The following is a 23,704-nucleotide window of genomic DNA, read 5'->3' as shown; positions in this document are numbered from 1 at the left end:
CCAAATCCGTAAAAACAAAGGTAGGGCTCTCTGCACGAGAGTGCTTGAAGCTCCAAGATTCTGCGGGCAGAACAGATAGCTATCAGGAAAACTGTCTTGAGAGTGATATCCTTGAGGGTCGCGGAACGCATGGGTTCAAAGGCTGGTCCGATCAAGACTCAGAGAACGAGATTGAGACTCCACGAAGGATAAAGAGAGTGGACGGGGTGTTTCACATGCTTCACCCCCCTGAGGAATCAGATAACCGGGTGAGAGGAGAGGGAAGTTCCCTCTCGTTGATGAAGTAGAGAGCCTAGGGCAAAGACTTGCAATCTCAGCGAGTTGTAGGCCAGACCCTTGTCCAGTCCCTGTTGAAGAAAAGATTTGAGCCACCGAGGCTCCCCCAGGAAGTCCAGAGACTGAGATGGAGAAAGGCTGCACTTGGCGAAGTTGACAACCCAACCGAGGGAGTGAAGAAGTGTCAACACCTTGTCGACCGGCCGGTGGCACTGGGCTGAGGACTTTGCTCGAATGAGCCAGTCGTCCAGGTATGGGTGCACCAAGACTCCCTCCCTCCGGAGTGCGGCAGCTACTACTATCATCACCTTCGTGAAGGTTCGAGGAGTGGTCGTAAGACCAAAGGGTACAGCCTGGAACTGGAAATGCTATCCCAGAATCTTGAAATGCAGAAAACGCTGATGGGCAGAACTCTAGGATCATCCCCTTCCAATTGAGCCGTAGTTGAAGGTTCATTCGGATCCGGGTCCTGCTGAGGAACAGACCCCCCCCCCCCCCCCAGCAGAGGGGTGAACCAAACGGACCCTCGGAGCGCTTGAGGTGGTCGGAGGTACCCCTGGTCCCAGGACCACTGACCTTTGGGCACTTCCCACGGTCTGGGCATTTCCCAAGACCTCAGTGGAATCAGCCATTCTGGGTACCTTAGGAGGAGGAGGTCCCACCAAAAATTCCTGGTGCTGGCCCATTCTGGCGAGGGAAGCACTGTGAAGCAGGTGAACAAAATCCGTGGAAAACAAAGGTGGCCCCGATGAAGGAAGAGTGGGAAGATCCCCTGATGGAGGAAAAGGCTCCAGAGATGGAATGGGTGTCAAAAACAGCGGCTGAGATGAAAAAGGAGCGTCCTGCTCTTCTCCTGTTAGCGCCGGAGAAGCCGTCTGGAGACAAAATGGCTGCCGTTCCCGCGGTCAGCGAGATCGGGGCCGGCCCCTGAGCGTCGAGGCACGCCAGAAGACGAGAACCAGAGCAGCCCGGCGGTTGAGAGGGTCCCTCCCCACCAGGGAGGCAAGCTGTGCAAATCCCCTCGCGGGAGAGCCTCGACCCGGGCTCTCCACAAGCACAGCACCTGGACGAACGAGGCATGGGGAACCCGGAGCCGTGAGGGAACCAGCTGTTCTTAACACGAGAAACAGGCAAGGTTTAAAGCTGCGGGAAGCGGGAAAAACCTCCGCTTCAGCCTCTTCTTCCTCATGCTCACCAGGTTCGTGGCTGTAAGAAGCGGGTAATAGCCTCCGCTTCAGTCCTGCTCTAACCCTCAGCGACCCACAGATAGAGGCACAGAGGAATAACACCTCTCTATGCCAGCTACCCTGAGGAAAACAGCGTCTCAGGGACAGCGGGTCAGATAGCAGCCACAGGGGGAGAGGTTGGCACCACCGACTTGCACCCCGGAGAGAGGAAATAGCCTGTCAAAAGGAAATAAAAACAAATTTACCCCGACAACAGAGATGGGAGGGGTGGGGAGAGCTGCAAATAGTACTGCCTGCAAGCTATAGAATGCTCCCACTAAAACAGGAGCGGAGGCTACAGGAAAGCTCTCCAAATAATTCCCTCAGAAAATTCAAAATTCAAAGATTTTTTATTTTTTAATTAGATTTGATCCATCCAAAAGAAAGGAAAGCTGAGGAAAATAGAGAAAATTCCTAAAATAGCTTTCTAGTCATCTCAGTGGGGAACGAAAGCCACCGTCATCTGCTGGAGTCAAGAGAATGCTGAGGATTAGTAGAGGGTGCACTACCTTATAAGGAAGCATACTTCAAAGTTCTATTTGACTCCATCTGCTGGAAGGGGGAGATAACCCACTGTCTGGACTGATCCTGGTACGTACAGGGAACGGGGGCTAGGTCCCCGCCAAGGGTCGGCCGCCGGACCGAGGCTCACCACCGAGGGACCACGGAAATCACCTCGGGAATTCTCAACTGGGGGAGGGACCCAAGGGTGTCATGGCAGGAGAGCGGGGCTCGCTGTTGAGGTAAGTTTTCTTCTTATTTTGGGTTTTCTCCGTTAAATTTTGCTCTAACGCTGGGAGAGCGTGCAGGTAGTCCCTAACTGCTATGGAGATGGAAAATACTGAAGAGCTGCACTTCCTGCAGGGTTATATGTACTAGGGCTGACGTCAGATTGAAATCTGATCCGTCTCCAACTGCTATCAGGAGTACACTATATTGCTGTGGCACTCTCACTTCTTTACAGCCCATGCTACTATCAAAGTTTCCAATTAACTATTCCCCCTCCCACCTGTTAGGTTTCTCAAAGCCTGGGTCATCTTACCTCTCTCTGGGTTTCCTTTCTAGTTTGGGTTTGTCATCTTCCAGTTGGCGCTGAAGCTTCTCCTGCTCCTTCTGTAGCCGTTCCTCAACCTCACGTTCTCTGGCAGCTGTATCTACAGGTTTGGCCCCTCCGAATATGGAAGCAGCCCGGCTTGACTGAGATGAACCTGCTGAGGAGTCTTCCTCTTTCGGTGCACTGCGGGGCTTCAAGTTCAATTTTGGCCTCTGGCTGGGACCTGACGCAAACCAAAGCAACAATCATACAGACATTTTTACACACAAAAAGTTACCACATGTGAATCAGTTTTCAGGTCTAAAATCAGCAAGGAAAGAGATCCCAATAAATTGGGGCAATAAATGCTATGAGGGATCTGTACACAATCTTATGCATAAAGAGGTTTTCTGTACAGACATGGTTTTGAAAATTACCCTCTAAGCAGGTCAATTATTGCCCAGTTAAAATGTAGCCAATAATTAAGATGCAGGGTCATTCCAAGACTGTGGCTTAAGTTTCTCACTAACACTGAATTTAATCTGGCTAGCATTGATATTATCAGGCTAACACTGGCCAGAAAAATTCCTGTCCACAAGTTAGCTGGATAACTAAACAACTAGTGGCCAATCCCCCATCCTCCCAATATTCCCTCCAATATTCCCTCCAAATGCGATTTAAAAATGTTATGCAATCAAGCAAAGTCCCCCAATATATGCAAACCTTGTAGTGTAGCCAAGCCAGACTTTTCTCCCATCCCCCAATATAATTTAAATTGTCTCACAGCAAGTGGAGCTGATCCCCCACCCCCCATACACACATGTACTGTCAGAAAGCTTTTCACAAAAATATTCCCTCCAAATCCCTCATACCCAAAACTATCCCAACAAGCAACTGGGAGCAGGAGAGGCTGTTACCTGCTCCTGTTCTGCTGACTACTAAATGCCAATAGCCCTGACAGCTACTGGTAAGACTTTGCTCATCAGTGAAGGGATCAATCATTGCCCAAATGCATGAATAAATTAATACTAAGTGCTAGTAGATGTCAGGGCTATCAGCACATAGTATTCATCAGCAGAATGGGAGCAGATAGCCTAAGATAAGAACAAAAGAAATTGCCATACTGGGTCAGACCAAGGGGTCCACTGTTTCCAACAGTGGCCAATCCAGGCTACAAGTACCTGGCAAGTACCAAAACACTAAGTAGATCCCATGCTACTGAAGCCAGTAATAGCAGGGCTATTCTCTAACACAACTTGATTAATAGCAGTTAATGGACTTCTCCTCCAGGAACTTATACAAATCTTTTTAAAACCCAGCTACACTAACTGCACTAACCACATCCTCTGGCATCAAATTCCAGAGCTTAATTGTGCATGGAGTGAAAAAGAATTTTCTCCAATTAGTTTTAAATGTGCTACTTGCTAACTTCATGGAGTACCCCTTAGTTCTATTTCAGGACAGATTTGAGGGTGGTGATTTTTGGCAAATGTTTTGTAAAGGTATCACAGTTGGTGGATCAGTACTGTTCACCACAAGACAGTTTTTAATTGTATTTGGGAGGTAGGAGGTGGGACCATCTTAGCGGCACTACAATGCTTGCATATATTTGGGGGAGGGGAGGGCAAAGGGCATTGGCTTGGATAGTTTGCAATATTCAATAAGTTGGTGAGCAGTAAAGATATCCATATAATTTTAGCAAGTATATTCACCAGAATATTTACCTGGGTAACTGCTGCTGTATATTTGACATAAGTCATCCAGGTAACTATCTGCTCACCAGATTCCTGAATATTGAAGATAGTAAAAGAAGGTAGTGGGGGGAGCAGAGACACAGTGGCAAAGAAAATCAAGGAGAGGGGGGGGGGGGGGGTGTCACTGCCATTATTTGCCAGGGAGATAAATCCCTTGAAGTACTTCTCTGCAAAAAAGGAAACACTGTCATCCAAGCGTATGGGTATAGCTGCACATCTGATCTAAGTATAGTCCCATCCCAACACCCTGCTCTATACTTCCCCTCATTCTATTATAGTGCTAGGGGTTTAGGAGATTAATTCCACTTCCTCACTGCTTAGAATTTTGCAAAGATTTCAAATCTGCCTCCCCACTCCTCATGAGCAATGGAGGGCCCTCCACTGAAAACAACTCTGCATTGGTCAGGCAGCTTACTGTCAAGCAGGATAGCTAAGTTTCTTACCTATAACAGTTGTTCTCCACAGACAGCAGGAAAAATCAACCACACAAGTGGGTGATGCCAATCAATGGCTTAGAGATGGAAAAAAGCACAGAACTCCCTGGGCAGCTGCCGCCATGCAAGACTTCTTAGTCTATATTCGGTAAGCAGAGGTGCTTACCCATAACAGGTGTTCTCCCAGAACAGCAGGATGTTAGTCCTCACAGATGGGCGACACCATCAGATGGAGCCCTGTCACGGAACACTTTTGTCAAAATTTCTATAACTTTGACTGGCACACTGAGCATGTCCAGCATGCCACCAACCCTGTGGCCACACGGGGTCCCCCTTCAATCTCGTTTCAAAGCAGAAAAATTACGAGCAAAAAATAAAACAAAATGTAGGCAAACCCAACTCCATGAGGTGGCGGGCGGGTTTCGCGAGGTCTAACATCCTGCTGTCCTGGGAGAACACATGTTACAGGTAAGCAACTCTGCTTTCTCCCTGGACAAGCAGGATAGTAGTCCTCACAGATGGGTGAATACCAAGCTGCAGCCTGCCCCCAGAACACCCTAGGCCAACAAGCACCCAATAACATGCAACAGGCACAACAACAGGGGTGCTGTTGGCTACAACAGGGACAGCCTGAACCTCATAATGTGCCCTAGGTAGGAAAAGTTGGGTTTTCACGCTGGAAATAGGTTATGGAGGACAGACTGGCCAAAGATGCTGTCCCGATCGTCCTTGTCCAAACAGTAATGGGCTGCGAAGGTGTGGAGGGAATTCCAAGGCATGCCTTACAGAATCGGCAATGGGGACTGCCCGGAAGTGAGCCACTGATGCTGCCATGGCCCTTACTGAGTGTGCTTTCACTCAGCCCCCGAGCGGAAGGCCTGCTTGCTGGTAGCAGAAAGCAATACAGTCCTCCAATCAATTGGACAGGGTCTGTTTGCCCACCGCTACTCCAAGTCTATTTTTGTCAAAGGAGACAGAGTTGGGTGGACTGCCTGTGGACTGTGGTGTGCTCTAAATAAAAGGCGAGAGTTCGTTTGCAGTCCAAAGTATGCAGAGCCCGCTCATCCGGATGAGTGTGTGGTCTCGGGAAAAAGGTGGGCAAGATGATGGACTGAGTCAGGTGAAAGCAGTCACCAACTTAGGCAGGAATTTAGGGTGAGTGCGCAGCACCACCCTGTCGTGGAGGAACCTTGTGTAAGGCGGATAGGTCACTAGCGCCTGCAGCTCACTGACTGCGAGCAGAAGTAACCGCCATTAGGAAGAAGACCTTCTAGGTGAGGTGCTTCAACTCACAGGGACGCAGGGGCTCAAACGGAGGCCGAATGAGCCACACCAGTACTAAGTTGAGGTCCCAGGCGATAACAGGGAGACGTAGTGGAGGCTTCAGTTGAAGTAAGCCTCTCATGAAGCGCTCCACTATGGGCTGCACCGAGACCGGAGTGTCGGCCACTCCGCGGTGGTATGTGCTGATGGCACTCAGATGGACCCAGATTGAGGTAGCCTGAAGTCCAGATTCCTAGAGGCACCAGAGGAAGTCCAAAAGCCTAGGCGTGGGGCAAGATCCTCTTCAGCGAACCATGACGAGAATCTCCTCCACTTTGCTTGGTAGGACTTCTGCTTGGAAGGCTTACATGAAGCTACAAGGACTTGTGAGACATTGTCCGTAAGGCGAAGGGACTTTCAACATCCAGGCCTTGAGAGCCAACGACCGGAGGTTTGGGTGGCATAGCCTGCCCTGATCTTGCGTGATGAGGTTGGGCGAGATGCCCAGGCGAATGAGCTCCTGGACCGACAGGTCGCGGAGTATGGGAAACCAGACCTGACGCAGCCAATGTGCGGCTATGAGGATCATGGAGCCTTGGTCCTGTTGTAGCTTCACAAGAGTCTTGCCTATTAGCGGAATCGGAGGATATGCGTACAGGAGACCCACAGTCCAGGAGTGGGCGAAGGCATCCACGGCTGGTCTCTGTCCTTTCTTGTATAGGGAGCAGAAGTGGTCCATCTTGTGGTTCTGCGTGGACGCAAAGAGATCCATGTCCGGTTGACCCCACTGATGGAAGATCCTGTCCGCCACAGAGGGGTTAAGGGACCACTTGTGGGGGTGGAATGTCCGACTGAGGCAGTCTACCACCACATTCTCAGTGCCTGCCAGGTAGATGGCCCGCAGAAGCATGGAACATGACTGGGCCTAGGCCCAAATCTGTGCCGCCTCTTGGCAGAGGAGATAAGAGCCTGTGCCCCCGTTTGTTCACGTACTACATGGCCACTTGGTTATCCGTCTGGATCAAGACGACCCTATTGGACAGGCAGTCCTGGAATGCGTAGAGTGCATACCGCATCGCTCGGAGTTCCAGGAAGTTTATTTGGCATCTCGCCTTGGGCTTTGACCACATTCCTTGCGTGTGGAGGCCGTTGACATGCGCCCCCCAGCTGAGGTTGGAGGCATCGGTGGTCAGATTACCTGAGCAGAAGGGGGCTGAAAAGGAAGTCCCTTGCTGAGGTTGGATTCCTGCGCATACCAGGAACGGGAGAGTTGGGGTGGGTTGGTTATCTGGACGAGTGTGGAGAGTTCTTGAGAGGCTTGGTGCCACTGGGACTGTAGAGTCCATTGTGTGACTAGCATGGCCACTGACGATGTCATGTGACCCAGCAACTTCAGGAGAAGGTGGGCTGAGGCCGTCTGTCAGCTACAGATGGATCTGGCCAGCCCCGCCAGGGTGGCTATGCGTTCGCTGGGAAGGAATGCTTTGGCTATTGTGGTGTCCATATTTGCCCCGATGAAGTCAGCTGGGATTTCGGGTAGTTTACGAGGAACCCCAGCGATTGAAGGACTCGCAATGTCACGCTCAGGGTCTGAAGGGCTCCTTCTCTCGAAGAACTCTTGATGAGCCAATCGTCCAGATATGGGAACACATGCACCCCACCCCTTTCCGGTGCAAATGTGCTCCCACCATTGCCAGGCACTTTGTGAAGACCCGGGGTGCGGAGGCCAGACCGAAGGGAAGAACCCTGTGCTGGAAATGCCAGTGGCCTACCACGAATTGCAGGTATTTGCGATGAGGTGGAAAAATGGCAATGTGTATGTAGGCGTCTTGTAGATCCACAGAGCAGAGCCAGTCCCTTGAGGTAGAAGCGGGAGTAGGGTACCCAGGGATACCATTTTGAACCGCTCTCTGCGGAGGAACCTGTTTAAGGCCCAGAGGTCGAGGATGGGACGGAGGCCGCCTGTTTTCTTTGGAATGAGAAAATATCGGGAGTAGAATCCCCAGCCCTGCTGAGCCCGGGGAACCGCTTTCACGGCTCCCAAGTGCAGCAGGGCCAAGCTCCATCCTGAGGGTTGGTGCGTGTTCTATGAGGCTCCACGCCGGAGAGGGTGGGGAGTCTGGAGGATCACTGAGAAGATTCAGGCAGTAACCCCGTTCTATGATGAACAATATCCATTGGTCGGTGGTAATTGGGGACCAGTGGTTCACAAATAGGCAGAGACGACACTCCACGGGTGGGTCAGATAGTGCGGGTGAAGGGGATAGCTTTCTGCTCTCTGAATGCCAGTCAAAAGCCAGCTGCAGGGCTTGGCTGGGGCACTGGCGAGGGTGGTCCGAGCTGGACGAGCATGGGAAATCAGAGGATAGTGTTTCTGTTGCCTGTGAAACTGCTTTCTGGAATCCCTACGTGGCCCTCTGCGGGTCGCCAAAGAGGGGACAGAGATGGTAGTAGATAACTGATGCAGAGTCTCATGGTGGTCCCTAAGTTAGGCCACTGCGTCCCGGATTTTGTCCCCAAACAGGTTTTCTCTTGTACAGGGGAGGTCGGCCATTTTTTCTTGAACCCCCGGGTGAAGGTTGGAGACTCTTAGCCAGGCCCAGCATCTGGCACTAATGCCTACCGCTAAGACCCTTGACGCCATCTCAAAGACGTCATAGGCCGCTCTCACCTCGTGTTTCCCAGCCTCCAATCCATGGATGGATTCCAGACCCTCCTGAAATTGTTGTGGTAGGGTCTCTGCAAACTCTTGGACCTGTTTCCAGAGGTTCCGGTTGTACTGGTTCATGTACAATTGGTATGCTGCTATGTGAGGAGTAAGCATGGATCCCTGGAAAACCCTTCTACCTAGAGTGTCTAAGGCTCTGTGGGCCTCACCAGAAGGTGCAGAGGAATGTGGCCGGGACCTCTTGGCTTTCTTCTGGGATGATTCTACTACCACTGACTGATGTGGCAACTGGCTCTTTTGGAAGCCTAGGCCTGTTGTACTAGATTAGTGGCATCAGTCTTTCTGTTGACAGGAGCTACAGAACCCAGGTGTTCTCAGAGCTAGTAGAGGTGGGCTAAGAGGACCTCAAGTACAAGGAAGGCCATCACCTCCTTGGGGACATCCACAAATTGGAGGACCTCCAACATCATGTGGCGGGCATCCTCTTCTGTTAAAAGCTGAAAGGGAATGGTTTCCACCATGGCTCACACGAAACTCGAAGGACAAGTCTTCGGGAGGTGAGCATCTTCTCTCGTCTTGGGGAGAAGGTTCCGACAGAATGTCCTCTAAGGCCTCTGAGGAATGGCCGGATGATGTGTCTTCCCACAGATCAAAGGGGGCTTCCTCACCAAAGTGTGGGGCGCAGGTACTGATGGTCGGTGAAGTGGAACAGATGGCGGTTGTGCCGGCATCGAGGGTAACGGAACCTGTGCACCTGGAGGCCAGAGGGTCCAGGAACGGGATCCAGCATTGGTGGAGCCACACGTGGAGACTGTCTTGGAGCCGCCTGCCTCAGAGGATCCCGGAATCGAGACGGATGATGGGGGGGCGGGGGGGGGGGGGGGGTACAGGAAGCGGACAGACACCGGCTGCATCGGTAAGGCACCGAGCAGCATGTCCAACCTTTCCAGTAGGGACACTAGCATGGAGGGTGCCTGTTCCGCTGCCAGTATGGGGCCAGCTAAAATGGTTGCTGAAGGCCCAACGGTCCAACTCCTCTCTAAGTGTGGGAACGGAAAGTACCAACCCGGGAGGAGGCGGCAGGCTAGGTATCACCAGAACCTCCACGGGGGTCCGTGGAGGCTCAGTACCTGGTACAGATATCTGTGGGGAACACCCTGGACTCCCGGGCATGGAGGAGGGCGGGGCCTCCTCTCCTCAGGGTCTCTTCGGAGGGGGTTCGGCCAAGCCGATGCCGCTCCAATGTCTGAGCCAGCACCGTTCAGGGAAGAACGTTGGTGCTTCCCTCGGTGCTCGGCCCAGTCCTTCTCCGGCGCAGAGGATGACAACCCCGAAGCTTTTGAAAGCTCAGATGCCGGTGAGGGGCAATCTACTGCCCCTTGATCATTGCGGAGGGGCACCGAGGGCGAAGGTCCCAAGTCAGACCGATCCCTGCGACTCGAAGTACCTACCACAGGAGTCAATGGAGCGGATTGCTTGGAACCAAACAAGTGCTCCATCTTATCCAGGCAGACACGTCGGCCTTTGGGGGTCATCTGAGCACAGCTGGGACACTGGACATCGTGGGAAGGCCCAAGACACAGGACACAAACGTCGTGTGTCCGTGTTGGTCATAATCTGTGGGCACTCAGGGCACTTCTGAAAACCGGTCGCCATTGCAAAAAGGGCAGTGTGCAGTCTGTGGCCATCGGCTACTGGGAGGTAGACGCTCAGGAACAGACTGCAAAAAAAAAAAAAAAAAAAAACGCGAAGACTGACCTACCGAGCACCGGAGGAATCTGTTCGTGATGGGGGACCCCCGGAGGGTGGGAAAAACCTGAAGAAAACTTTGAATTGTTCTGTGAGAAAATTGTGAGGAAGAAAGTTCTCAGAGCTCCACAAACCGCAAGGCAACAGCTCCACGGAAAAAAGGAGACTGAAGGCCACAGGGTTGGTGGCATGCTGAGCATTGCTCAGTGTGCCAGACAAAGTTCTAGAAACTTTGACAAAAGTGTTCCATAACAGGGCTCCATCTGATGATGTAACCTATCTGTGAGGACTACCATCCTGCTTGTCCTGGAAGAAAGTTAATTTTCAACTCTTAAATAGGAGATGGGAGGGATTGTGTTGGATGATTTATCCTGAGGTATATGGAAAAAATACCTGTTATAGGTGAGCAATTTACCTTTCTCTGGGGACAAGCAGGATGAAGTTAGCCACACAAGTGGGGACTCCCAAACTGAGAGTTACATATTGTTAGTTTCTTGCTTAAGGAATTTAGTATTTGAATGCAGCCCATGTCTTTGCATGGGGTTGATAAGGTAAAGTTGAAGGATTTAAACAAGCTTTGAAAAACTGCCTGACCAAAACTGCTGCCTTGGCATGAAATGTTTTCTATGCAGTAATGAGCAGTGAAAGCATGGATGAAAGACCAAATAGCAGCTTGTAGATATCTTTTTTATGGAAGCAGATAGGTGTGTCAAGGAAGCTGCTTTAAACCCCAACTTGATGAACTTTTACTTTAACTTTGAAGATGTAGTCCTGATTATAGCAATAAGCAATGCAATTAGATAGAGTAAAATGATTCATCTTTGTAACAAACTCTCTGCTTAACTGGACTGAAAAACAAAACATTGTTAGGACTCTACTATTCTATTTAGAAAGAACAAAATCTTAAAAGTTCGTCTGCAATCCTCTGTATGAAAAGCCTGCTCACTCTTATAGGCATGTGGTCTTGGGAAAAAAAAAATTAGCAACGCAATGGTAAAACAGAGATCGCTTTTAGTAAAAGCTTAGGATCAGTTTTCAAAAACTACTCAAATTTTTCACAACAGAGGAGCATATAAAACTAGGGCTTGCAGTTTGTTTACTCTTCGAGCAGAAGTAGCTTATTAAAAATAAAATGTTCCAAGAAAGTAATTGTAGATCTGTAGGTGCTATTGATGTGAATGGAGGTTTCAAGAGCTGAACAAGAACTACATTCAGATTCCAAAGAGCTGAAGGCTGATAAGAAAAAGGAGTGCCATCCCAGTTATCTTGGTACTTAAATATTCCATAGGATAGACTTTTAGATGCCTGAAAGGTTTTAATGACGCACAAACTTTGAACCTTTTCCGCTGGAAAGGAAACAGTAGAATTAGGGGTCACGAAATGAAACCAACATCAGAAAATATTTCTTCACGGAAAGGGTGGTGGATGCCTGGAATGCCCTTCCAGTAGAGGTGGTGAACACAAAAAACAGTCAAAGAATTCATTCCCTAAAGGCTGGAGGACAGAAATGAAGTAAAGGGTGTGTGGCAGTTACTACCCTTAACAGTATGCATGGCGATAACTACTCTTAAGCAATCAGTCTTGACGCTTTTGCAACTGCAAAATCACTCTCCGCTTTGATGGCAGAAGGAGGGGAACTGGAGTCTGACTTTAACCAACTTCAGTTACAGATACGCAGAAATGGAAAAAGCACAGGACTGCTTCTATGGCTAAGTCCAAAAGAAAAGCACGCCAAGCAGCATTGTCTTAATTTTTAAGAAGGCTTCTCGCCCAGTAAAGATATTGCTATGTTAATATATAAAACTTGGAGGTAACCTGCACAGAGTAGCAGTTACTACCCCTTAACAGAAACAAGGGGGTAACTCGCACAGCACGATGGTTACTACCATAAGAAACTTGCTGGACAAACTGGATGGACCATTTGGTCTTTTTCTGCCATTAATACAGGTTACTATGGTTTATATCCATCTCTCCTCACACACAGGCCGATAAAGTACAGTGCGTGCCGACGGAGCGCACTGTTAACCTGTCATTGGACATGCGTTTTCCCTTACCCCTTATTCAGTAAGGGGCGGAAAACATGCGTCCAACCCGCCGAACCTAAGAGCGCCCTCAACATGCAAATGCATGTTGATGGCCCTATTAGGTATGCCCGCGTGATTCAGTAAGTAAAATGTGCAGCACATTTTACTTTCAGAAATTAGCGCCTACCCAAAAGGTAGGCGCTAATTTCTTCGGGCACCGGGAAAGTGCACAGAAAAGCAGTAAAAACTGCTTTTCTGTGCACCCTCCAACTTAATATCATGGTGATATTAAGTTGGAGGTCCCGAAGGGTAAAAAAAGGTAAAAAAAATTTGAAGTCGGCCGGCGGCTGTCGGGTCGAAAACCGGACGCTCAATTTTGCCGGCGTCCGGTTTCCGAGCCCGTAGCTGTCAGCGGGCTCGAGAACAGACGCCAGCAAAATTGAGTGTCAGCTGTCAAACCTGCTGACAGCTGCCGCTCCGGGCCTAAAGGAGGCGCTAGGGATGCGCTCGCCTGCTCTCCCGCAGACTTTACTGAATCGGCCTGACAGAATGGAAATCGCCTCCTACATCCCAACCGTCAATCTTTAGCGCTAATTGCTTAGATGTTGAAAATCAGCTAATATTGTCCATGCATTTACCATAGAAGTAAAAATAGTTCTAGCTTCAAAGAAATATTCTATCTGAAGATTGTACAACTTTAAATGGACAGGGCCTCTCATCATTTATTTATTTTTATTTATTTATCATCCTACTAACCAACCATTTCTAACTCTTGGTTGAATATTGACTACCTCAGCACTATAGCAGCATGCCATGATAACTGGGATTGCCCTCCTTTTTCCTATCAGCCTTCAGTTATTTGGGATTTGAATGTGGTTCTTGTTCAGTTCTTGAAACCTCCATTCAAAATCATTAGCACCTAAGATCTACAATTACTTTCCAAGTAAATCACATCACATGCTCTTCTCTGATCCAATTCTCAATCAGATTTGGATGACAGGACTTTCCCCTGGTGAATTCATGCTGTCTCAGATCCAGCAAACCACCGGATTGTAGATGGTTCACTATCCTTTCCTTTAGCAGAGTCTCCATTAATTTTCCCACCACAGAGGTAAGGCTAACCAGTCTATAGTTTCCGGCCTCTTGTCTGCTACCACCACTTTTCTCCAATCTTGTGGCACAACTCCTGTTTCCAGGGATCTATTGAACAGGTCTTTCAGCAGACCTGCCAGCACATCTCTGAGCTCTCAGTGTCCTGGGATGTACCTCATCTGCCCCCTTGGCCTTGTCTACTTTCAGTTTGCCTAGCTCTTCCCATACATTGCTTTCTTTAAATGGAGTTCTCTATTCCACCCTCATCTACAATCTTAAACCAGTGACAGTCCTTCTCCAGGGTCCTCTTTAGTGAACACCTAACTGAAATGTTTAATATTTCCATTTTTCATCTCTTTACAATTATTTCTTTGTGGGGCTCTATAGCAGCTTGGCTTATTCTGTTTTCCCAATAGGAAATGTATTAGTGTTTAGGGCCTGGTTTAATAGTTGTATTTCTTAGATAGGGTTGTTACTGTTGAGTGTGTTCCATAATACAGGTGTAACTTTGTGCGGGTTAGTTTGTGTGCATTATTGCAAATCCTGAGAGTCTGTTAGGTGCTATATTTCTCTTTCCATTTCTCCAGGTTCGCACTGCATGCAGAGTGGCTTTTTTGGTTTTCCATTCCAGTTTCTGTCTCCATATTTATAATTTGTGGTTTTTCTGTACTTAGTGAAGGGTGTGTGACTGAGGTGAGGTATTTAACTAGCATATAGGCATTTGTATCAATCTTATTTGTTGTGTTTTCTCAATAGGATATGCATTAGTGGTAAATTACTGTCTTTTCATAAGGAAGGCTATTTTGCCTGGAAGTAAAAGGAGTTTGTTTTGCTTTTACTGGGATGTCATCAGAACCAGAATATCTTTTTTGTATGGCGAGTTGGGGGTTGAGGGGATTCCTGTGGATGCAGAGTGCATGTTTACATTTAGCCCTATGATGGTCACATGTTCAGTGTGTCACGCACGTGAGAACCATCTGTCAGGTGTGTCCCAGCCAAAAAATGGTTGAGAACCCCTGCTCTAAGCAATGCGCGCAGACATCGTGAACTCTGGGCATACAGCAAAACATAGCACGCACAAGAAATCCCAATATTTACATTATACTGGCTCATAGTGCACAAATTTGAACTTGGCTTATAAAAAGTTGCACAAAATGAAAAGTTTTGCACATGCAAAAGTTTAAGGGAGCAATTGCTCAGCACAGAGATCTGCTCCCTTTGTACTCCCAGCTGAGGCTAGAGAATTGCAGCACCTTCATGGTTAGTTCTCTATTTGAAAGGTCAATCAGGGCACAAAGTACTAACTCTAGCTCTTTGACCAATGGCCTTTGACTAGTAATAGTTTTCTGGCCAAGGATTTTTCAGACTTTCAGTTTTAAGGATACTGAGATATGTGTCCTGTCCAAGCCTCATTCTGAGGCCAACAACTCAAGCCACTGAACTACAATGCAGAATTAAAATACAACTTGAAGGCAAGCTCAGAGGAAATAAGCTGTCTGGGGAAACAGTCTCAGAGTTAAAAAAAAACAAAAACAAAAACAAAAACTTACAAAGCATGTGAAACCCCTGATTTGCCACAATCTGTTGAATTTCCTGAAACTGTGGTTAGTGAAAACATTGATCTTTTAATAGATTTGTTTGGACTAACCACCAAGTCAGAAATTGGACGAGAGTGTTGGATACTTCCACTTTGTGTGTCAATGGTTGAAGATGCTGATTCCGTTGAAATTTCACTTGTCACGAGTATGTCTCATGTAAAAACGTGCAAAAAGCATGACATGAGCTGTTACTACCTTGTGTGACCTAGCGTCTTCATGAAGACGTGGGCTGAGACTTGGCTCTAGCCAATGGTTCTCAACCTTTTTCCCATCGTGACACACCTGACAGACCACGCTCACATGTGTGACACACTGCTCATTACAACTCACGGCGGAAATAAAAAAATAAAGGCCTAGTATTATTTTTATTAAGAATGACACAAGGGAAGGTAAGTACTCTGTCTGAACAGAAATTGCATAAATAGTAAACATCCCATACCAGAACAGCACCAATTTCCAGCACTCAAACAGTAACCTCCTTACAAGGCAAAACTGAAAATATTACACCAGACCTTAAAACTCCAATACTCCTCCTATTAGGAAAACAGACTAAGCCAGGCTGTTTTAGAGTCCTACACAGAAATTACATGCCAGCAGAATACCTCACCTCAGTCACATGTGCAGACCCTCACCTAACAAAGAATAAAGAGATCATAAAGTATAACTAGAAACATGCAGACAAAAACTGAACTGAAAACCACAACAAGCCAGAGTTTCTGTATGCAGTGTAACAAAGGAAAAAGAGAAACATCACCAGTCCTTATAAAACAAATCAAGAAATATAAAATCAACAGTAAAACCATAATAATAAAAAGAACACATTTCAAAACAGCTGATGAATGGAATATCCAATAATTAAAAACATATAAAAAATTTCTAGATACCAATAAAATATTTCAAAAATAGCAGGCACAAGACCCAATAATGAAAAATAAGGAAAAAAATGCATTGCTCTGCATACCTGGGAACGTTTGATATCCAGGTGCCCTGAGATTGTTTTGAATTAGCAGGAGGAGAGATGGTCTGCTTGCAACTCTCTCCTCTCTGTCACACACAAGCTCTCTCTCTCTCTCACACTGGCTCTCAATCCCACACATACACACATGTATGTTTTTTCTCTCTCACTTATAGGCTCTTAATCACATTTACACACATACTGTCTTTTCACACATACACAGGCTGTCTCACACACAGACTCATTCACACACTTACACACATGCTCTCAATCACATATTCTCACTTACACCGGCTCTCCATCACACACAGACACACATGCTCTCTCTTACTTATACACACAGGCTCTTAATCATACATACACATGATATTCTCTCACTTACACAAAGAGGTTCTCAATCATACACTTACATTCATGCTCTCTCACACACAGGCTCTTTCACCCAAACAGGTTTTCAATCGTACACTTACACATACAGACTCTCAATCACTCACTTACATACATGTTGTCTCTCTCTCTCTCACACAGACAGAATCTCAAACATATGCTTGTTCAAGCTCATTCACTCACTCTCCCCTCCCCCCACTGTGCTAGCAGCAGCAGCAGCCTCCTCCATTTCCAAGATTAACAGCAAACAGCAGCCTCTTCCACTTTCAGCCCTTGCGGCCTTGAGAAAGGAGCCCCATCGGCTGCGGGGACCAATGTTGCTCCTCTTTGCTCTACACTGCACTCTTCTTCAGGCCAATGCCACCCACACTAGCACAGTCTCTCTTTCCCGTGCACACGGCCACTGCAATCCACTTCCTGTTCCAGGCTGCAGGAGGTGGGAAGAGACCATGCTGATAGCGCTGACTCCAGCTCTCCTGCCACATTCCGCCCGGGCTATCAGTATTTTAAGCCCAGGCGGAAGATAAGTTCCTATTTCGCTGGGGCAAGGGGAGCCGCTGCGCCAGCGGGTGACCGGGAAGTGAGGTGACACACCTGCATGTGCTTGGCAACACACTGGTGTGTTACGACACATCGGTTGAGAATCGCTGCTCTAGCCTATGATATTTAGCATCAATTTGGTTAATTTGTCTGTCCTCCTTAGAAAAACATTTTCCCCTGTATTGTATCAAGTGGGTTCCTATGAAGTCTATTATATAAAAGATTCTTGCTGAATTTTGGGAAATTGATGAGAAATCCCAAAGACAGGCAAGGAACAGGCTTCCTGGAAGAAAAAAAAAAAAAAAGCCTACTATAAGTCAATCATCCAGATAAGGAAAAACAAAAACGTTGTTCATTCTTACATGAGCAGCAACAACTGCAAGGCATTTTGCGAAAGCTCTGGGTCCTGCTGAAAGGCCAAAAGGATGAACACAATATTGGTAGTGATAGTTTGCTATGGTGAAATTTAGAAAATTTCCTGGGGGTATTGCAAATCAAAATGTGAATGTAAGTATCTTTGAGATCCAGGAAAGATAGCCAACTATTCTCTAATTGCGGAAGGACAGTACTCAAATAATTTATCCTGAATTTCTCTTTTGTTCGACATTTGATGAGATTCCTGAGATCTAAGATGAGTCAGAGATTACCTGTTTTTGAAAGGATTCAGAATAGAACCTCGAGCTTGCTTCTTGTAGCAGGACTGGTTCTACCATACTGGCCATCAGAAAGGATGACTGCTCTTGTCAAACGAGTCTAAGCTGTTCACTTTCCATAGAACACCTAACTGAAGGATTGCTCACGGAGTAGATTTGAAATTTAATGAGTATGTTTGATTTATGAAAGTACCACGATTCTTTAGTCACAGGAGGGACTCTCTCGCATGGGGGAATCCGCATTCTCCTGCAGACTTGGCTGATGGAAGAAATGCTGTAGATGTTTCCCTCTGGCCAATGATAGGCAGGTTACTGCAAAGAATTGTGCAGCATTCCAACTTGGTCCTTCCAGTGGCTCCAGACTGGCTGCAAAATCCGTGGATACAGATCTCCGGCATCTGTCAACATTCTGTTGACATTGCTGAAGCAGGAAGACGCCCTCCATCAGAGACCTGTCTGGCATGACAGTCTGGATCAGTTTTGTCTTATGGTTTGATCCTTGAGAGGGCTCAACTGATGAGTCATGGTTATTCCTCAGCAGTGGTGATCACCCTGTTATGGCCTCAAAAAAAAGAAATGTTCCACATCCTTGGCATATATATGATAGGGTATGGAGAACTTTTGAGGATTGGTGCAAAGAGTAAACATTGCACCCTTTCAGAACAGGGATGCTGTTGATCTTGGACTTTCTGCAGTGAGGCCTGTCATAAGAGTTAGTTCTCAGAATACTCAAAGTTCAGGTGGCTACTTTGACTTTTTATAGAGGACGCGTCCAAGGCAAACTCCTTTCATCGCATCGGACTTGTGAGGTTTTTGAGAGGAGTTAAATACATTCAACTGCCTTTATACATTCTGGTTCCGCTCTGAGACCCGAATTTAGCTTTCTTTTTTTTGTCGGGCCCAGCTTTTCATCTGTTCTTATTGATTATCTAGGACACAAAACAGATTAAGAACCAAACAGCAGACTGCCCTTGAAAGGCAATGTCATTAAGCTGGATTTACAAATAGTAACTGCTGACCAGATGCGTAATTACAGCAGGCATCTTGCTGCTATCACCGATGCCTTGGTATAATACTGAATTAAAGATGAAGTGCCTCATTAGAAAGAAAGAGAATTTGGTGTAAACATCCCTCATCTACTTCTCTAGGAGCTTATCATGCGCTTCTATCAAAATATAGAACATTAATTAGAAATACAAAATGAGACTTCTTCACTAAAAAAATTAATGATATCAAATTCAATCCAAGAGCCCTTTACACCATAATTAAAAATCTTCTTTAAAAACAAAACAAAACCACAAATTGGGAAACGAGTTAGTCGTACCTGAGGAGAAATGTACCGAATTGGCAAAATTTTTTTCAAAAAGAAAAGTTGAGGATCTCCTAAATAAGATTCTGTCTACCTCCAACCAACCTCCCTCACTAAATCCACGTGCAGTACCAATTTGGTCCAAATCTGAAAGTATATCCTCCCTAGAAACTGAACCCATTATCAAAAATTTAAATCCTGCTTTACATCCAATTAGATCAAATCCCTATTGCATTTTTTAAATTAGTGGCCGATGAAATCTCTGTTCCAATTGCCAAACTAATCAATCTCTCTGTCGGAAGGGAAAATACCTTCTTTACTGAAATACGCAGTGCTAAAAAAGAAAAATTCTGACCCTGAGGTGTTAGATAACTTTAGACCTATTTCAAATTTACCATTCATATCAAAGATCCTAGAAAAGGTTGTACAGGCCCAATTGTCAGAACATCTGCACCCCTGCAGGGAGAAGGAATAGCCTAGTGGGCTACGAACCAGGAGACCAGGGTTCAAGTCCTGCTGTTGCTCCTTGTGTCCTTGGGCAAGTCACTTTACCCTACATTGCCTCAGGTACAAACTTAGATTGTAAGCCCTCTGGGGATAGGGAAATACCTACAGTACCTGAATGTAAACCGATGTGATATCTCAGATCGAAAGTCGTTATATAAAAATAAATAAATAAAATAAATAAATAAATCTAGATTCAAACATTTTATTTCCGTCACAATTTGGATTCCGTAAATATTTCAATACCTAGTTGCTGTTACTTGTTTTGTTAGATACCGTACGGAGATGTTTTGATACCAGCCAATCTTGTTTACTTGTATTGCTTGACCACTCGGTGGCATTTGATACAGTAAACCAGATATTGTTACATTGACTATCCAAAATTGGCCTTAGTGGTATCACTCTGCAATGGTTTAGATCATTTTTTAAGATCGCTTGTTTCAAGTGGAAGTAGGCAACTCCTGTTCGGAGAAAATTGAACTTAAAGTCGATCTTCACTTTCAGCCACACTTTTTAACATATATATGCTGCCTCTCTGTCACTTGTTGGCCGGCCTAAGTATTATGCATTACTTATACACTGACGATATCTAATTCCTGGTCCCCGTTAAGGAATCTATTGAGAATACTGGAGAAATTACTTACCTGATAATATTGTTTTCCTTAGTGTAGACAGATGGACTCAGGACCAATGAGTTATGTGCTCCCCTGCTAGCAGATGAAGATGGAGTCAGGTTTCAAAGCTGACGTCACCCCAGATACCCCCTGCAGTGACCTCAGCCATTCAGTATTCTCTTCAAAAAGCCATTGTGGACATATTACTGAAGAACTTGATTAGGATTTGGATACAACTTGATTACCTGCTATTAAGATGACTTAGAAAATAGCCACTGCTATTACTAGCAACGGTAACATGGAATAGACTTAGTTTTTGGGTACTTGCCAGATTCTTATGGCCTGGATTGGCCACTGTTGGAAACAGGATGCTGGGCTTGATGGACCCTTGGTCTGACCCAGCATGGCATGTTCTTAAAAATTGGAGATCTCAACTGTACAACATAAGTGCTGAATCCCAGCAATACTATAGAGGCCCTGACTAGGGATAGGGTAACGGCTTACCCGTAACCACATGGAATCGAGATTCACCTCATAGGCGATTCCTTGATGCCTCTCCTGGGCAGGCATGAACGGGATGCTGAGTCCATCTGTCTACATTAAGGAAAACAAAATCATCAGGTAAGTAATTTCTCCATTTTCTAGTTGTAGCCAGATGGACTCAGGGGGATATACAAAAGCTATTCCCAAATGGGGCGGGAGGCTGCCCATGGTCCAGTTAGTACTGCCCTCGCAAAGGTTGCATCCTCTCGGGCCTGGATGTCTAGGTGATAGAACCTGGAGAAGGTGTGCAAGAAAGACCACGTCGCCGCTCGGCATATATCGACGGGAGACAGCAGTCTAGCTTCTGCACATGAGACCGCCTGAGCCCTAGTGGAATGAGCTTTAACCTGAGAAGGTAACAGCTTTCCTGCCTCCACATAGGCTCCCCTGACCACCTCCTTAATGCAGTGAGCTATGGTAGTCTACGAAGCTGGTTCGCCCTGCTTCCTTTCACCATGAAGGTCAAACAGGCAGTCCGCCTTTTAGACTGGCTCTGAAAACTTCCAGATACCACACCAAAAGTCTACTGACATTCAAATGGAGGCGGCGATATTCTTCCGCTTCCTTGTACTTATCTAGGGATGGCACAAAATGGACTGCTTCAAATGAAACTCCGAGACTACCTTGGGCAAGAAGGCTGGAACGATACGAAGCTGCAATGCTCCTGGAGTCATCCAGTGGAACGGTTCTCAACATGACCATGTCTGCAGTTCAGAGATGCGACGTGCCGAGCATATAGCCACCAGGAACACCATTTTCAAGGTTATTAAACACAAGGAAATACTGCACAGCAGCCGAAAGGAGGGCCCTGCCAAAAATTCCAATACTAGATTAAGATTCCAAAAGGGAACTGGCCACCGAAGGGGTGGCCGGAGGTGCTTCACCCCTTTCAGAAAATCGGCCATGTCCAAATGAGCCAACAGGCGGGTTCCGTTTACCTCACCCCTGAAACAGGAGAGAGCCGCTACCTGGACCTTCAAGGAGTTAAGGGTCAACCCTTTATTCAAGCCGTCCTGCAAAAATTCCAGAATTAGAGGGATTTTGATCAATGGAAGGGGGGACAGCACGTTCCTCGCACCAGGCCTCAAATACTCTCCAACCCGCACATATGCTAGGGACATAGAGAACTTCCGAGCACAGAATATCCTCGCTTCATCAGGTGAGCCCTCTCAAGGGCCATACCGTAAGACAGAATCAAGTCTGGTCCTCCTGAAGGACTGGTCCCTACTGTAGCAGGCCCCTGTGCGGTGGGAGGCACAGGGGGGGTCTCCACCAGGAGTCTCTGCATGTCCGTATACCACGGACACCTGGGCCAATCTGGAGCTACTAGTAGGACTAATCATCTGTAGTGCTCTATTCTGTGAATGACCCTACCCAGCAGGGGCCACAGAGGGAAGGCATATAGCAACTCTTCTTCTGGCCATGTCTGAATGAGAGCATCGATCCCCGGGGACCACTGATCTTTTCTGCGACTGAAGAATCGGGGAACTTTCGCATTGTGGGATGCGGCCAGCAGGTTGATGGACGGGAGACCCCAGTGATCTACTATCAGCTAAAAGCTCTGGCTAACAACGCCTATTCTCCTGGATGCAGACTATCCCTGCTTAGAAAGTCTGCTCTCATGGTGTCTTTTCCTGCAATGTGGGAGGCTGAGATCATCTGTAGATGTATTCCTGCCCATTCCATAAGGAGATATACCTCCTGTGACACTTACTGGCTTCCTGGTTCCACCCTGGCGGTTGATGTAGGCTACCGTCATTGCGTTGTCTGACATTTCGCGGACCGCTTGACCCTGGTGTCTGTGACTGAATTGTAGACACCCCAATCTGACTGCCTGGGCTTCCATGCGGTTAAAGTTCCAGAGGGCCTCTTCCTCGGTCCAATGTCCCTGGGTCATCAGTTTGACAGTGAGCTCCCCGGCGCCGGAGGCTAGCATCTGTTGTGAGGACCAGCCAGTTTGGGGAGGACAGGAGTAGACCCCTGCTCAGATGAGCTTCCTGCAGCAACCACTGGAGCCAAGAGCATACTCCCATTGGTAAGTGGAGGCGAATCGAATAGTCTTGAGACTGCGGGTTCCAAAATGACAGTAGTGAACGCTGAATTGGTCGCATGTGTGCCTTCGCTCACAGTATTACTTCCAGGGTTGCCGCCAAACCACACAGTCTGGCATATCGTGCTCATCAGTTGACACATCTGGGACATCAACTTCCTTACCCGCATGGTTGGAAGGAAGACCTTGCCTGCTTGGTTTTGAACCGGACTCCCAGATGTTCCAAGGACTGGGAGGGCTTGAGACTGTTTTTGTCCAGGTTTACGACCCAGCTGAGTTCCTGAAGCAAGGAGATAACCCTGTTGGTCACCCAGAGACTCTGATCCGGGCCAGATCCATGAAAGAACCAGTCATCCAATGCACCATGATTCCCTCTTTTCTCAATGCTGCCGCTACAACCACCATAATCTAGGAAAGTGCTCTGGGGGCAGTGGCCATGTCAAAGGGCAGTGCCTGGAACTGATAATGGCGATCCAGTACCGCAAATTGTAGGAAACTGCATTCTTAATTATTTGGATTATGTAGGTCTGCCTCAAAGGTCCAAGGAGGTTGAGAACTCTCACGATTGCCAGCCATTATCACAGAGCGTAGGGTTTCCAAGCAGAAATGATTCACTCAGATGTTTGTTGACATTCTTGAGGTCCACGATGGGGCAAAAGGAACCTTCTTTCTTGGGTACAATGGAATAACGCCTTATATTTTCCTGGGGTGCAGGTACTGGGATTATAGCCCTCATCCTGAGAAGCCTTATAAGAGTAGTCTCCACTGCTTGCTTCTTGTGCTGGAAGTGGCAAGTAGACATCATGAATATGTCCCAAGGAGTGCTGTGAAATTCCAGCACACATCCTTCTCATATGACCCTCCAGTGCCCATCTGTCCGAGGTGATCTCAACCCATCGCTGGTAGAAGAGGGACAGTCGACCCCCTATATCCTCGTTCCGAGGGTGGGTTGGCAAAATGTCATGGGGGGGGGGTTTCGGGACAAACCTGAACTCGAGCCTACCCCTCTCTTGGGCTGTCGAATATGAAAGG

General features: G+C 47.2%; 1 protein-coding gene across 2 annotated transcripts in view; it reads right to left on the bottom strand.

The window, feature by feature from the left end:
* EIF4B (eukaryotic translation initiation factor 4B) overlaps positions 1-23,704 on the bottom strand; it is a 214,357-nt gene that overhangs the window by 38,228 nt on the left and 152,425 nt on the right. For both annotated transcript variants that reach the window (XM_029595046.1, XM_029595048.1), the window contains exon 9: positions 2,545-2,779. In XM_029595046.1, the coding sequence (XP_029450906.1) occupies positions 2,545-2,779 (235 nt within the window). The remainder of the gene's footprint in view (positions 1-2,544; positions 2,780-23,704) is intronic.

This window comes from Rhinatrema bivittatum, chromosome 3 (assembly GCF_901001135.1).
Source record: "Rhinatrema bivittatum chromosome 3, aRhiBiv1.1, whole genome shotgun sequence".
Classification (NCBI taxonomy): domain Eukaryota; kingdom Metazoa; phylum Chordata; class Amphibia; order Gymnophiona; family Rhinatrematidae; genus Rhinatrema; species Rhinatrema bivittatum.
Note: the sequence above shows the minus strand (reverse complement) of the source record. Positions and strands in the feature narration are given on the sequence as shown.